We start from the raw sequence: 17,500 nt of genomic DNA, 5'->3' as shown, positions 1-17,500 counted from the left end.
TGTGTGTGTGAAACTGTTTTTGTTCCCCGTCCACAGAGTTCTCCACGACGTCAGAGCCGGGTCTGGTGTCGAGCGCAGGGGCCGAAGCCGAGAGCCCAGGGACCAGCACAGCTCCTACACTCTTCACTGTCACAGGTATACACACACACACACACAGACACACACACACACACACACACACACACACACACACACACACACACAGACACACACACACACACACACACACACACACACACACACACACACACACACACACACACACACACACACAGAGACACAGACACACACACACACACACACACACACACACAGAGACACAGACACACACACACACACACACACACACACACACACACACACACACACACACACACACACACACACACACACACACACAGACATAGACACACACACACACACACACACACACACACACACACACACACACACACACACACACAGACATAGACACACACACACACACACACACACACACACACACACACACACACACACAGACACACACACACACACACACACACACACAGACAGACACACACACACACACACACACACACACACACACACACACACACACACACAGACACACACACACACACCATCATGAACACTGACGTCATGAAAACAACAGACTCCATATCCGAGGGGTTTTCATTACTCTGATCAGATGAGCAAATACAGCATTGGAAATATTGACAATCAATTATTCATTTATTCATTAGTTTATGTTATATTTTTATGATTAATTTCAAGTAACTGTTTTATTTTGATTTATTTTATTTAAAGTTTTTTTTAAATATTATTTATATTAATTTTGCATCTTTATTTTTTGTTTTTAGTAAGTTTTAATTTGACCGATTTTATTCAAAAATTATTTATTTAAATTTTTAGTACTTTTCTGTCACTTTTGTAAAATAATTTATTTTAGTTTTAGATTTTTATGATACAGTTTTATTTGTTTTGTTTTTATTTTAAAGTTATTTTAATTTTCATGATTCATTTTTAAAAAGTTTTATTTTGATTTAATTAAAAAAAACATAAATTTTACATTTTTTTGTATTTAATTTTAGCAAGTGTTTTAATATGACTGATTTTATTAAAAAAATATTTATTTAAATGTTATGCATTTTTAGTAGCTACTTTTTATCGCTTTTATTTTTAAATAATTTGATTTATTTATTTGTTTTTTTAAAGTATTTTAAAAACAAGTATTTTTTTTAAAAATAATTTATTATTTAATTTGACATTTTATGATTTGGCTCATGTTTAGTAAGTGTTTTAATTGGATTGGAGGGAAAAGCGCTCTGGGAATGTCGATGCTCTCTGACCTCTGACCTCAGCGCTCTCTTGTCTAGACGGTGAAGGACTCTCGAAGGAGCTCCCGGGTCAGACAGAGATGACGCTCATCTACCAATCAGCAGCCTGGATTCTGGCCGGGATCCTCGTGGCCGTCGTGATCTTCCTCATCGTGGCCGTCCTGGTCAACAAGAGGAACCGCTGGGTCCAGATGTCCTGCTACAGCGCGCCCAAGAAGGTGAGCGCTTCCAATTCTCCGATTTTTGAGAAAAACCTGCTCAAACTCAGGTGTTGATAAAAAAAAAGAATGCATGAAGCTAGAATAAAAGAGTTTTTTTATTTTTTTTTTATGTATTGCATGTTCAGATATACATTCAACAAAATATTCATTCTGTGAAAATGATCAAAAATGCTGGCGGTGAAAGAGTTAAGATATTATAAACATTTACATCAGGAAGTGTGAAATGCACTATACAAATAAAAAAATATTATTTCTAAATATTAGGGATGCACAAATATAAAAAAATTTTTGCCCGATACCGATAACAGAATAGAATAAAACCGTTTGTTTGTTCTTTCATTTGATGTATTACATGTTCAGATATACATACAACAAAATATTCATTCTGTGAAAATTATCAAAAATGCTGGCAGTGAAAGAGTTAAGATATTATAAACACTAACATCAGGAAGTGTGAAATGCACTATACAAATAAAAATTATCCTTCATTTTTAAATACTAGGGATGCACAAATATGCAAATTTTGGCCAATACCGATAACCGATAATTATTTATATTTGAAAGCCGATAACCGATATATTGGCTGATAAATCTAAATCCAAATTTTTATTTAATTTTTTGAGAGCCTAATTACAAAAAGTCTCATTAAAAGCCACGACCCAAACACACAATTATAATTTTATTATTATAATGTTATGTAACCGATATGACAGACATGTGCTTTTACTGTATTTTCCTTTTCTGAAGTGATTTCAATCATATTTCAAGCTATTCTAACCCATCATGTTGAACAGTGCACCTCTGAAGCGTCTCAGCTGAAGGAAATAATACATTATTTATCAGCTTTAATATATCAGCCAGATTTTCTTGTCGGGCCGATAACGATAACATTAAAATGATCATAAATCGGCCGATACCGATAATGTGTCCGATATATCGTGCATCCCTGCCAAATATAGCTAATCAAGTCTGAGTGAAAATTCTTTTGCATAAAATCTAATATTGCGTGTTTTTCCTGCAGACGGTGATCCTGAAGAAACACGTGAACAAGAACTCGGTGGTTTACATGGAGCCGTCGTCCAAAGAGAACAAGTTCCAGAGCTCGAGGAACGGGAGTTTCCCGTCGGAAGCGGAGCGGATCACAATCCCACGCGCTAAACTCGCCAACGGACACGGATGCTAACCGCATCTGAACCGGATCCTCCAGCCGGGGGAACGCGTTAGGAGCTTCGTCCTCCAGCGGAAGAACCCAGTTTTGTGAAACGCTTGACATCTCATGCTTTAATGTTTTTATCGCGCGTCAACGAGGACGACAGTTTCATGGACATGGAGTTTCGTGCCGTTCTGTGTCGATCCACGACGAAACCTTTACCAGAGATTATTAGCATTGTGCAGATCCACACGGACCGCAGATATCCCGAGGCCTTACAGGACTGGTGTGTTTCCGGACCTCTGCTTATTCATTTCTATACGTGTTACTTGTAGTTTATCGTTAGTCACTTTTAAGCCTCGTGTCGTGATGGAGCGAGAGACGCGACACTAGACGTTCCCGTGTGTTCTGAACCAAACGTCATATCGCTCTTTATTTCTGGAAGTGAAACTAGTTTACACACATGGGAATTCCCTTTCCATTCATAACTGTTAAAAACAAATCTGGAGAAACTTTACATTATTTGCTCCTCTTGAAATCAGTATTTAAAATGCTCTATTTCTTTGTTTATATCTTTCCAAGTTCTATAGTTCTATAGTTTTCCAAGTTCTTTAATGCAAGTCGAGGTTTTTTGGCGCCAAAAAAGGTAGAAATTATTTACATTAACGTTTTGTTTGCTCTGACAGACTGTTTTTGATACTGTGTCTTTAAGAGATATGTAAATGATCTCTGCTGTGATTGGCGGAACTCTGTCATATGTTAATTATGGTTGTGATGTCATACTCATGACATTCAGAACGAGACATTTTTTTGCAGTTTAGATTCAGTTAATGGACCGTTTACGTGACGAATGGGACTTTATTACGTGATTTTGATATCGTACTATCCAAAAGAAAAATGGTTTCAGTAAAACATTGTGTGTTAGTCTGAATGAATCACATGTTGATTGTTGTTCAGAGAAAGAATTAGAGTGAATGCAGTTTGATAAATGTACAAAAACCATTAAAAAAAATAGTAGAGGAAAGTATCTTATTTATTTTTTCACATTTATTTATTAATACTAAACAGTAGTAAGTGTCTGTGATGTCGGCAGAGAAACCCAAAGCTGCTGTACAGATTTTGTAAACCGTCTGTCCGCTTTATATCAGAGCTTATTTATTTGACCTTTGCCACGCGTGTCAATATGATCCTCTCGCTGTTCGGCTGTAACATGTACACCTGTTTTTGAAATAAAAATGAATTGTGTGAACCATGTCACTTCTCCAGAGTCACTTCTTACGATAATAACCTAAAATCCCAAAAGAAAATGTAAAAACTCAGATCTGTTCTTGGCTGAATAAAGTCTTTAGCTTTAAGGATTAATATCCTCCTGAGACCCAGAAAAAAAGTTTTTTCCATGTCATCACTTTGTTTAGAGCACAATAAACATATGGTAAAAAAAAACATTTTGGAAAAATAATATTTTATTCATAAGTTATGCTATGTCCTCTGTAGTGGACGCAGGACTCAGTTGTTTAAAAAATAAAATGACATGAAATTATATGTTTAGGCAAAAACAATGGGATTTTTTTTTTCAATCACCAATACATTTTGGGGTTTTGGGATTTTTTTTAACCAAAATTTGTATAAAGATTATTCTCAACTACGTTATGAAAGAAATAACGGAATGAATTGATACACCATTTTACTTAATGCAATATGAGGGTAAAATGGCCATAAATTAATATTCCCATTCAATGCAATGTATCTATACACTGTATCTAATTTGCACATTAATGTGTTCTTGGAGCAACATTTAATGAAAAAAGAAGTGTAATAATTGGCAACATTTTAATAATAATATCTAATATTTCATAGGAATATTGATGTATAATTTATTTCCATATTCTCTTGTTGTGTCTCCCAGAATGCCTGATAAACATGGTGTGAGTCCTGATGTCCTCTACACATTAGAAATCAATGCCCTGTTCTGGAACAGAAAGTCTTTTTTTGTTTCGAAACCCCATAACGGTTTCCTGAGATGTTGGTTTATGAAATACAATTTGAAAAGTAGTCCAATTTAAATTATAATTACAATATATTATATTTCCATAAGAATGCTACATTTGATCACTAAATTAATGTCAGACATTTTTAAAGACCAAGCAGAAGTTGTTTTCATGGTGAAACCTCCAAACATTTGGCGTCTCTGAGAAGGCCTGAATCTGCTCTTTACAGGACACTCAGGTCGTGTCATGTGACATGTATGATGTCAGAGGAATTCACTAAAATATAATGTCCACTACAGTGGACAAGTCTATTCTTGGGTCCCAGGAGGATATGCATTTATACATAATCAGATTTCAGGTAGGACTAACTATTCATGTACAAAATGCTTTTATTTCATTTGTATGTTTGTTCTATTGTAAAAAACAAACACCGTTTAAAATGTTGCCTTGAAAGAGCGAACCAAGAAATGATCATTTTAATCCCGGTTTCGGAACACAAAAGCTCTTCACGTCTGAAAGAACTCTCATGATGTTCATTGATAATTGCAACTGCATTGCATAATATGAATGATCTTATTGCAACATCGCCTTTGGCTAAAGATATTTTGCATCAATATTATTGCACAACTTATAATTAACTTCTGGGTTAAATTTCTGAGAGATGAGTGATCATAATCTTAAACCAACATATGTGTCATTTTAATAGTGGCGGTGAAACTCATCAGCTGACTAATTCAGTTCGTCACATCAACATGTTATTATTTGATCTTTACAGATTCCCCTGTACATATACTCACTCAAAGCAATACATAGCAAATATCATCAGATTTATGGTTCATAACTCTGATTTAGAGCTTTATTATGAAAAAGTTTACAATTAAGCAATGTGACTCTGAAATCAAGGTATTATAAACAATAATATTATGAATTTCTGCTAATCTGATTTTTATATGCATATAAACTTGAGAATTGATTCTGCGCTCATAAAAGTGATGCTAAAATTCATCGACTTATGCATGTAAAGAAAAATCAAGACAATGGGATTTGGGAAAATACTTTATTTGCTTCAGTTCTGGACTGTACAGTATTTTGTGATGTGATTTGATCACTGGACCCTTCGATCAGGCGCCGGCGCTGAATACGCTGTGGGAAAACTGCAGGCGTTTGTTAGTCCGGGCGGCGGAAGCACAGATCAGAGGAGGATCTTGTAATAATCGTCTCTGTAACTGTAAAGAACGACCACAGCGACCCTGAAACACACACACACACACACACACACACACACACACACACACACACACACACACACAAGCGTAAATCCAGCTGATCACACACTGATTAAAGACTGAAGATGACACATTCTGATGAATAGACTTCACTAACCCTCTGGCGCTCTTCGCCTGTCTGAAAAAATAAATAAAAAATGTTTTGGTTTTTTTTTAGATTTTTTTTTTTTAGGGGATTTGTTTATACTAAATTATATTTACGCTGTATTTATAATCCACTTTTTGAGCATAAACATGAAAATGAAATCTCCAACTTAAACTGTGGTCAATCTTGAATGCTTTAGAAGTTTGATCTCTGTTCAGAGACGACACTTGGCAGATTATTGCTGAAGTGAAAAAAGGATATCTTTATCAATTCTGTAACTTTTTTTTATGAAAAATTAGCAAAAATACTATTTTAAATGTAATTTTTCAGACTGATCATATACTGATCATTTGCAGATGAACACATTCTGAAGAATATACTACATATTTTCTAACTTAAAAGTTATTGTGAGTGACAAAACTGAAGCAGAATTAACATGTTTTGAAAAGAACGTTCTTTAACGTCTTCAATCCCTGTGAATTGCTTAGGATGTTGCAAATATTACGCATATCTAGAAAGTGACGATTAATGTCAATAAATGAACAATATGCACTTCATAATCAGAGAATGATCACAAGGTTCTTGCTTCGTAAGATTAAAAAGGTGTCTGACCGTATATTATCCGACGCTTGAGATTTTTGTTTTTTAGGATTCAGATGTTGTATAAATCATGTGAGTGAAATATGAACAAACCTTCAGAATATAGATCTGAATAAAAGTGGAGATTTCTGACTCAAACTCGCACTAATCGATCGAGTGCAATAAAATAAACGCGTTTTCTTTCCGCTGGTCTAGTTCTGAGAAGCCAGATCTGCTATTAAAATCAAAACTCTAGTTTTAGTAAAATGAACACAAACCATATTTGACCCACAAACTCTCCAAAGACGGTCTTTGAGAATCAACACAACCTACATAAACGCTAAAGTCCAGAAAAATCTAAAAACTGTTCAGAGAATCCCAATCACAGGGAATTTCCATTCCTCCAGAGAAACACAAGAAGAACGGAGTTAAAATGTTTCGGAGAGCAGGAGAAAGAGCCTCTGAAGAACTTCATCGTTCGGATCAGGTTTTATGATCCTGAATAAAAGCGTCTGGAAAGGCGAAACACTGCCGTCGGGTTAACAAGCGTCTCTGTGAGGAAACCTGACAAAACACGCTCTCCTACACACCCGGATACTTTAAAACAGTCGTTTTCCAGGATAAAAGCTACTCGTAATTTACAGTAGTGAAACTACGGTCAGGATAACCTTGGAAAACTGTTAGCTAATATCCTTACAAACACACAGAACTCAATATCATCAGAACAGTGTTTATAGCAGAAAGTTCACCCAAACATGAAAGAAATGAACTCACTTTTTTACTGTTGGAAACCAAACAATATTGGACCCCATTGACTTCCATTGTATTGACCAAAAAAACATCTTTTGTGATCCACAGAAAAGAGTGAGTAAAGTGAACCATCCCTTTAAATGACACATATACTAGCCAACTTTCTTTTTCTCCTTTTTTCTGCTAAACAAAAAAGAAGATATTTTGAAGAATGTTGGTAACCAAGCAGTTTTGGTTCCCATTGACTTTCATTATATGAAAAAAAAAAATGCAATGGAAGTGAATGGGAACGGAAACTGTTTGGTTCCCAACATTCTTCAAAATATCTTCTGTGTTCCACAAAAAAACAAAAGTCATACAGGAACGACAGGAGAGTAAACCATGACAAAACGATCATTTTTAGGGGATACATTTTTTAATGGATTCAATTAAAACCATTAAAATGAAATCAAGAAAATTAAAACAGAATTTGGTAAAAATAAAAAGGTTTTTTAGACATGCTTTTTGATTACTAAATGTAATTTAACCATTTAAAAATAAAAAGGTTTTTTAGACATGCTTTTTGATTACTAAATGTAATTTAACCATTTAAAAATAAAAAGGTTTTTTAGACATGCTTTTTGATTACTAAATGTAATTTAACCATTAAAATGGATTCACAAAAAAAAAAAAAATGGAATCCAGAAAAATTTTAATGAAAAAAAAAGGAATTTGGTAAAAAAAAAAAAAAAAAAAATGTATTTTATAGGGCTCTAAACGTAATTTTTTGATAAACCTTTATTTATTTATTTTTGTTAAAAGTTTAACGATTTCAATTAATTAGACATGCTTTTTTGATTACTAAAATTACATTTAACCATTAAAATTGAGTCCAAAAAATTTGAAACGAAAATAAATAAATAAATCAGGCATGTGATTGGCTAAGGACAAAAAAGCAGGAAACCCCCCCCCCCCCAACAGTGCCCCATCAACACCATTCTATAATAATAGTATAGTAATATAGTAATAGTAATTACTATACTATAGTAATAGTATAGTATAATAATAGTAGTAATAATAATTATAACAACAATGAAAATAACTTATTTGAATTTTAAAAAATATCTTTTTACCAAACCTATACTGCTAAATGTGCAACATCCAACTTTTTATGACACATGACAACAACTTATTTGAATTTAAAAAATAAAATATATATATTTTTATTTTTTTACACCAAACTTAAACTGCTTAATGTGCAATATCCAACTTGTGTCATGAGTATGACACATAATAACATAACAAAAAAAAAATGCAATATTGTCATATATATTACAATTTAAAGTAATTGGTTTTCCATTTATTAGCCTATACTTTAAATTATCTTTTTTTTTCTGTGATGCAAAGCTGAATTTTCAGGATCATTACTCCAGTCCTTTAGAAATCATTCTAATATGATGATTCATTATCAAAGTTGGAAACAGTTCTGCTGCTTAATATTTTTTAATAACCTGTGATACTTTTAGGATACTTTGATGAATAAAAAGTAATAAAATTAAAATTAAAATAAAAAAGAAGAAGAATGATTTTTTTTAAAAAATAGAAATCTTTTGTAACAACAATATACACTACTGGTCAGTAATTTGGGTTCAGTAATTTTTTTCTTTCTTTTTTGAAATAAATCAATACTTTTATTCAGCAAGGATGTGTTAAATTGATAAAAAGTGATAGTAAAGAAGATTTATATTATTAGAAAATGTTTTTTTTTTTTTTTTTGAATAAATGCAGTTCTTTTTAACCTTTGATTCATCAAATATATTAGGCAGCAGAACTGTTTCCAACACTCATAATAAATCAGAACATTAGAATGATTTCTAAAGGATCATGTGATTGACCGGATGTCACATGCTGAAGACTGGAGTAATGATCCTGAAAATTCAGCTTTGCTTCACAGAAATAAATTATAATGTAAAGTATAATAAATTGAAAACCAATTATTTTAAATTGTAATAATATATCACAATATTTAAAAAAAAATCTGTATTTTTGATCAAATAAATGCAGGCTTGATGAGCAGAAGAAACTTCTTTCAAAAACATTAAAAATAGTAATGTTTCCAAACTTTTGGCCTGTACTGTATTCCCCCCAAAACTGCACAACTGTAGGGTAAAACATTAATAAAAAAGTGATAATAAAAAATGCGTCTTAAAATTGACATGATTGTAACAAAATCACACAGTCTGGAGAACTCAGAACAACTGCTAACATTAAGTTTAAGGTAAAAATAACTGCCATGAAATTATAGTATCTTACTCCCATGCAATTAAATTAGATAAACTGTTCATTCACTACATCACTTTACCTCTGTCTTTATCCCCTTTTATCCTCTTCTCTTCTTTTTGGCACTGTATCTATCGCAGACTATAATGCTCATTTATAATGTGTCATGTAAATTCGGCCATCCGTCACAATCAGGAAACTTTCACCGCGTCTAGAACTGGCGCGAGGCCCGTTTCTACGAGCCTGTGTGTTAGCGCCCTCAAAAAAAAAGCAATGCTGTCTACATTGGATGCGGCGTCGCGCACGCTACACAACAAATGAAATTACCAACAACTGATCGCGCGCGCGCTCTCTTTCTGACGCACTTCAAGCACTGGCTGGGCGGGGAAAGATTGCATCTCCCTGCCATCTGTAACCATGTTGACGTGCCGCCCGGTGTGGCCGCGATTCCCGGCGATTGTGGTTCCGTCCCGGGTTACCATGGTGACGGCTGTGAGATTACCCCCCCCCCCCCCTTTTTTTTTTTTTTACAGATCTGCATGATTCACGTGGGTCACATTTTCAGGTCGGAAAATCCGGAATTCCGGATTAATCCGGAAAAATCACATCCCTGATAAATGGAATTCAGAAAAATTTAAATGGAAAAAACTAAATTTGGTTAAAATAAAATGGAATTTGAGAAGAAAAGAAAAAGTTGATCAAAAATTAAGTTTAGAACCCTATGAAAAACGTTTTATTTATTTATGTTTGTTAAATTGTACAAGTTTAATGATTTGAATGAATTAGGAATGCTTTTGAATTCAGAAATTTAATGAACCAATTAAAATGGATTCCAAAAAAAAAAAAAAAAAAAAAAAATGGAATCCAGAAAAAAAAGTAAAGAAATAAATAAATAAATTTGGTTAAAATAAAATGGAATTTGAGAATTTTAAAAAAAAAGTATTTCACCGGGCTCTAAATGTAATTTTTTAGAAACTTTTATTTATTTATTTATTATTGTTAAATTGTACAAGTTTAATGATTTCAATTAAACATGCTTTTTGATTACTAAAATTTTATTTAACCATTAAAATGAAGTCCAAAAAAACAAAACAAAAAAAAAAGGAATCCAGAAAAATTTAAATGGAAAAAACGGAATTTGGGAAAAAATTCAATGGAATTTGAGAAAAATAAATAAAATGTATTTCATAGGGCTCTAAACGTAACATTTTATAAACTTTTATTTATTTATTTATTTCTGTACAAGTTTAATGATTTCAATTAATTAGACATGCTTTTTGATTACTAAATTTTAATGTAACTTAAAATTTGTTAACCATTAAAACCACTGAAAGAGTAAAAAAAAAAAAAAAAAGAGAAAGAAATTAAAAAAATGGAATCCAGAAAAAGTTTAATGAAAAAAAAAAAAAAACAGAATTTGAGAAGTTTGGAATAAACAGAACAGTGTTTGTAGATATGGCATTATACCTGATTGTTGATGTAAATGCACGTTTACTCTGGTACCTTTTGTATATCTTGAAGTGGTGGATCTGTTCACAGATGCTCTTGAGGTAGCGCTGTTTGGGCAGCCGAGAGAGAAGCGTCTTCACACTGATGTTGAACTGCTCCTCGCCGTCGAACTGAGAGGAAGAGGACAGGAATCATATCTGATCATAATGTGTGTTCAGTTCATTCATATTCATATTCATATTCACAATCAGAATCAGAATCAGCCTGTGTGGTTTAGTGGACTCCACTTTTGGAATGCTTCAGTACACATTACCTAAAAAAAACTAAAAATGCTAAAACTTTACCAAATGATGATTTTATAACATCTACATGTGTATCTGATACACACTGAAGGGAAACTGAGTTTAGGACCCAGAGGAACAGCTCATTTACTCCATATAGAGCTATAAGGCCATCTAGAGTCATGAAATATCATCTTATATTATTATATTTTCCACAAGAGGACGGCAAAGACTCCCAATGCAAGATATTTAGAACTGAATTAAAAGGGTTATGCATGAAATTGTGAATTATTTTTAATTTAAAGTTGAAAAAATGTGAGGAATGTGCTTAGATTAGTATTTATTTATTATTTATTGATCAAATCTAGTAATTTAAAAGGTAAATAAATATAAATACAGACCCAATATTATCAAAATGAAATAAAATAAGCTTTCTAAACAAAAAAAAGTATAATTTTAGGGCTTCGGGTTATTTTGACCCACGAGCGAGGGTAAGATGTGTTACAAAACTGCGAGGAAAGGTCTGTTTTAGAGTGAAATATCCCATAATTCTCTGTAATATCATGTGTGTTCCTCATGGTCAGGCTGGACGCGAGGGTTTCCCTCTTCCGCTTCAGTTTTCCACAGGAATGCCGTTCATGAACTCAGAATAGCTGATGATAACAGCGGCGGCACAAACCTCGAGGGACAGGAAGTTGACGAGTGTTTCCTTGGGCAGATCGACCTGAGGAGGAACGAGAGTGTGTGAAGGTCATTTCCACACACACAATGGAGTCTTATCTGATCAACGGCACACAATATAAACAGCGCACTAGTCAACAGGAAGTGCTCACAATGAGCGTTAACAGGGCAGAAGTCAGTCAATATATGAGACCCTGGACTACAAAACCGTATGATTACTGGAGGAGCAAAATAAGAAGTCTTGAATGAAGTTGATACAAATATCTGAAAATAATCTTAACACATTTTCATACTATATTGACATATTTGTTTTAAGTGTTAAACTAAATTTTATAACATTTCTAAGAAAACAAGAGTTCATATATTAGTGTTGCCACTCGAGTAAATGTGTCTTGATGTGTTTGCACTGGACAAAAACACTGAGGAAGATATTTTTTTTTTTGCAGTGCATGTGATGTTTAATGCCATGACACAGATTTAGTTTCTGTAAGTGATGTTGATCATGTACGTCTGTGTGTGTGTGTGTGTGTGTGTGTGTGTGTGTGTGAAGCTCAAGTGCTTCTACAGTCGTATATGAACCCATAACTCAGGGTTAGATGGAGTTTTGTAAACTGTAATAACAGTAAACCACTGTATTCCCACATAACCACTAATTAACTAAATACGCAAACGATGTAAATCTCGATGACAAGCGTTCGCCACCCTTTGCTGTTTACAATTCTGAGAACTGTGTGTGTGTGTGTGTGTGTGTGTGTGTGTGTGTGTGTGTGTGTGTGTGTGTGTGTGTGTGTACCAAATGTCCACAAATAATCGTAAAACTTGAGATTCTGTACTTTGAGAGACTTTTTGCTGGTCCTCACAAGGAACATTAATTAATAAACAAAAAGTTGTGTGTGATGGGTACGTTTAGGGGTTGGGTTAGTGTGTGTGTGTGTGTGTGTGTGTGTGTGTGTGTGTGTGTGTGTGTGTGTGTGTGTGTGTGTGTGTGTGTGTGTGTGTGTGTGTGTGTGTGTGCGTGCTGCTATGCCATATATTGGTCGACCACTAACATAAACCTTGACTGCGATGTCGCTAAGGCTCGTGTGTTGGTCTGACAGCAGGAAATGACATCATGTACTCACAGCCAACACTTCGATGTCGCTGCACTTGTTCTGTAAATTGCTGCTCAGATTCTGCAGTCGCGATTGAATCTGCAAGACAGAATCAGTTCATGTTCATAAAGCAGAATGAACAGAAAACAAACGCTTTTCATCACATATACACTGGCGATCAAACGTTTAGAGAAGAGTCTCTTCTGCTCACTAATGCTGCATTTATTGATCAAATCTTATTAAAAATATTAAATATTATTCCAGTGTAAATCATCTGTTTTCTATGTGAATATATAGTAAAGTGTAATTTATTCCTGTGATCAAAGCTGAATGTTCAGCATCATTACTCCAGTAACAGTGCTCTTTGTAACATTATAAATGTCTTTACTGTCACTTTTGATACATTTAATGCGTCCTTAATGAATAAAACTATAAATTTCAACAAAAAAAATTAAGATCTTACTTTTTTTGTATCATAAATAATCAATGTATCATAAAATCTGAAGCAGCATAACCCTTTTTTAACATTGATGCTCATGAAACATTCATTATTATAATCAAATCTTCATATTAGAGTGATTTCTGAAGGATCATGTGACACTGAAGACTGGAGTAATGATGCTGAACATTCAGCTTTGATCACAGGAATAAATTACACTTTACTATATATTCACATAGAAAACTGATGATTTACATTGGAATAATATTTCACTGTTTTTACTGTATTTCTGATCAAATAAACGCAGTCTTGATGAGCAGAAGAGACTCTTTCAGAAATATTATAAGTAATAATTATTTGAAACTTTCGACCGGCAGTGTAATAAAGTTGAGTGCAGGACGGCAGGGGTTCATGTTCCTATGGCTCATCAAATATGAAAGATTATTTCATCAGAAGGGCGTCTCTGCTGTCCTGAGACTCACACACGCTGAATTAAACAGCAATTGAGCAGAAATGAACACAAGACTTTCTCTGTGTTTAATGGAGTGTAAGGGAAATTTGTCAAAAAGCAGCTCTGGGATTGTAGAATTAATGTGAAATTTGTAAAACAAGCGAGTGTCAGTGATTGTGAGGGGAACATACAGTCAAACCAACATTTATTCAGACCTTCAACATTTCTCACATCATCAGTTTATTCGCTATAGTTTAGAGAATGGTAATGAAATATGAGCAGAACTCAGTTGATATTTGACTGGTTTTGTCCGTCCTTCTGTTAGACTGTCTCACACATGAATTATGTTGAATATCTGTCAGCTGTTAAATTTAACTACACAATTAGATAATACCAGTTTAGCTCAACCAATCACCAAGCAATGCTTCATTGTGTTCAGTCTGTGTGTAAAAAGAGCATTAGCAATTAAAGACAACACACTTCAGCAAAACATGATCAGCTCAAAGTGTCCCAATCATTTTTGCTCCCAATTTTGTATAATTTTTACTAGTAGTCACTGTAAGAAGAATTATTGGGTATAAAATGTCACAGTTTAATTTATTTAGCTCTCCTCACTTACATAAATGAACTATAGTGTCCTGATCACACTAGTGAAACAATATCTAATATTATATCTGGTGTCTGAATAGTGTTTGCTTTGACTACAGGCCTTAAAGGCACAAGATGAGGAAGAAACCGTGTTTCCCATGATGTCAGACGTGAGATCACTGTTCACAGACCTGCGTCTCGTATCTCCGTCTCGAGCTGGCGGACACTTTCTCAGGCGTTATGAGGTTCACGTTCACGGACACGCCGGCGTTGCTCCCGTGGGACTCGGACAAACCTGAGCAAACACACCAGGACATCGAAACATTCAGACATCTGCTGGAAACACTTCAGATCAACTCAATGTCTCGCAAGGTTTTAAACGTAATGTCTGTGTTAATGTGTTTTAATGAATTAATAAAGCAAAAAGTCTTGAGAGGACACGAGTTTCTGACACTGTACAATGACTTTGATTTGAAATGAATGAACTTTGAACTGAACTGAGCTGTAAAACTACACTTATAGCTGCTTATAGCTGATATTAACTACTTTCATAATCGATGGACTAGTTATTGAACTGAACAGAGCTGAATAATGACACTATTGAAACCTTTGTAGTTTTATAAAATTCATGTAGATTCATGTAGAAAGGAGGAAGGAAGGAAGGAAAGGAGGAAGGAAGGAAGGAAAGGAGGAAGGAAGGAAGGAAAGGAGGAAGGAAGGAAAGGAGGAAGGAAGGAAAGGAGGAAGGAAGGAAGGAAAGGAGGAAGGAAGGAAAGGAGGAAGGAAGGAAGGAAAGGAGGAAGGAAGAAAGGAAGGAAAGGAGGAAGGAAGGAAGGAAGGAAAGGAGGAAGGAAGGAAAGGAGGAAGGAAGGAAGGAAAGGAGGAAGGAAGGAAGGAAAGGAGGAAGGAAGAAAGGAAGGAAAGGAGGAAGGACGGAAGGAAAGGAGGAAGGAAGGAAAGAAAGAAGGAAGGAAGGAAGGAAGGAAAAGAGGAAGGAAGGAAAGGAGGAAGGAAGGAAAGGAGGAAGGAAGGAAAGAAAGGAGGAAGGAAGGAAAGGAGGAAGGAAGGAAGGAAAGGAGGAAGGAAGAAAGGAAGGAAAGGAGGAAGGAAGGAAGGAAAGGAGGAAGGAAGGAAAGGAGGAAGGAAGGAAAGAAGGAAGGAAGGAAAGGAGGAAAGGAGGAAGGAAGGAAAGGAGGAAGGAAGGAAAGGAGGAAGGAAGGAAAGAAAGGAGGAAGGAAAGGAGGAAGGAAGGAAGGAAAGGAGGAAGGAAGAAAGGAAGGAAAGGAGGAAGGAAGGAAAGAAAGGAGGAAGGAAGGAAAGAAGGAAGGAAGGAAAGGAGGAAAGGAGGAAGGAAGGAAAGGAGGAAAGGAGGAAGGAAGGAAAGGAGGAAGGAAGGAAAGGAGGAAGGAAGGAAGGAAGGAAGGAAGGAAGGAAGAAGACCCAAAATAGATTATAACAATATCATTAAAAGTGTAAAATTGAATATCAATAATGATAAAAAACTAAAACAGGATATGATTGTAGTAATCATGTAAATAATTGTAGTAAAATGTAAATAAATAAATGAACTGGGTTACTGCTCAGTAACTTCTTAAAAACCAAGATGAAAAGAATAATTCTCAGCGTTTATAACGTCAGTTTGTTTCTCAAGGCCAGGAACGGTTACCTGAGTTTCCCAGAGACGATCCCTTAGGATTCTGGAGAGAGACGCTCTCTGAAACCTCTCTGATGGACAGATGAGAGAGAAGGGCATTAGATGTTTCCTCGGACACATGGTTTCCTAGGCTTGCTTATTGACACACATTTCCCAATTCTATTTGATTTCGATATCGATTAATACGGATATATATATATATATATATATATATATATATATATATATATATATATATATATATATATATATATATATATCAGGTACAGTACGTCAAACTTCTAAAGGAAAAAAATCTCTTAATTAAGGCTGTAAATGATACAGGGAACAAGGAACTTTGTTTTTATACATTTATACATCATATAACGCTGAATACATAAGCTTTCCATTGATGTGTGGTGTGTTATGATAGGACAATATTTGTCTGAGACACAACTATTGTAAATCTGGAATCTGAGGGTGCAAAAAAATCTAAACATTGAGAAAATCTCCTTTAAAGTTGTTCATTTATGTTCTCGATTGTGCTGCATTCACTCACAGAAATACATGTTTTATATATTTACGGTAGGAAATGTACAAAATATCTTCATGGAACATGATCTTTACTGAATATCCTCATGATTTTTGGCATAAAAGAAAAATCGATAATTTTGACCCGTACAATGTATTGTTGGATATTGCCACTAATAAACCCGTGCGACTCGAGACTGGTGACGTGATCCAGGGTCACACTGAATATGTAATATGTTGCATATCAAAACGCTCCTCTCTAGAGTTATTTGTCGAGTTTATGATTCACTGAATGGCTTTAAATGTGACAGTATTGTCCTCCAGCTGCTTTATTGGCGGCTCAAACACTGATTGACCGATTATAAGAGACATGATTGATTTCAGGAAGTTGTTCTGAATGTTGATTTGCTGCTGTAACTAGTAGTAAAGATGAAGAGATGATCAGTTCAGCTGTCACACACATTACAGACACACACACACACACACACACACACACACACACACACACACACACACACACACACACACACTTACTGACTGAATTTTATAATAAAAGTGACAGTATCAAATTGTGATTATTTAACGGCAGGAGCTGTTTAGTGAAGGTTTGTTCGTTCATCAACTGAAAACAGCATTAAAAGATCGAGTCTTAGGATTTCAGATTTAAGATATCGATTAATGAAAATGAGAATTGATTA

General features: G+C 34.6%; 2 protein-coding genes across 5 annotated transcripts in view; one reads left to right on the top strand and one right to left on the bottom strand.

Annotated features, from left to right (window-relative positions):
- Nucleotides 1–3,965, top strand: part of LOC308707593 (cysteine-rich motor neuron 1 protein) — a 70,971-nt gene extending 67,006 nt beyond the window's left edge. For both annotated transcript variants that reach the window (XM_081394186.1, XM_081394187.1), the window contains exons 12-14: nucleotides 37–135; nucleotides 1,380–1,558; nucleotides 2,583–3,965. In XM_081394186.1, coding sequence (XP_081250312.1) covers nucleotides 37–135; nucleotides 1,380–1,558; nucleotides 2,583–2,744 — 440 coding nt within the window. In that variant the 3' untranslated portion in view covers nucleotides 2,745–3,965. The remainder of the gene's footprint in view (nucleotides 1–36; nucleotides 136–1,379; nucleotides 1,559–2,582) is intronic.
- Nucleotides 3,966–5,738: 1,773 nt separating this feature from the next.
- eif2ak4 (eukaryotic translation initiation factor 2 alpha kinase 4) overlaps nucleotides 5,739–17,500 on the bottom strand; it is a 57,101-nt gene continuing 45,339 nt past the window's right edge. For 2 of the 3 annotated variants that reach the window (XM_081348046.1, XM_081348047.1), the window contains exons 34-39: nucleotides 16,305–16,363; nucleotides 14,830–14,933; nucleotides 13,191–13,259; nucleotides 12,068–12,112; nucleotides 11,162–11,277; nucleotides 5,739–5,949 (exon numbers count right to left, since the gene is read on the bottom strand). In XM_081348046.1, the coding sequence (XP_081204172.1) occupies nucleotides 5,892–5,949; nucleotides 11,162–11,277; nucleotides 12,068–12,112; nucleotides 13,191–13,259; nucleotides 14,830–14,933; nucleotides 16,305–16,363 (451 nt within the window). In that variant the 3' untranslated portion in view covers nucleotides 5,739–5,891. The remainder of the gene's footprint in view (nucleotides 5,950–11,161; nucleotides 11,278–12,067; nucleotides 12,113–13,190; nucleotides 13,260–14,829; nucleotides 14,934–16,304; nucleotides 16,364–17,500) is intronic. The other variant, XM_081348048.1, reaches the window with a different exon arrangement.

The sequence above is a fragment of the Scardinius erythrophthalmus genome, assembly GCF_964197995.2.
Source record: "Scardinius erythrophthalmus genome assembly, chromosome: 19".
NCBI classification, from domain to species: Eukaryota; Metazoa; Chordata; class Actinopteri; order Cypriniformes; family Leuciscidae; genus Scardinius; species Scardinius erythrophthalmus.
Note: the sequence above shows the minus strand (reverse complement) of the source record. Positions and strands in the feature narration are given on the sequence as shown.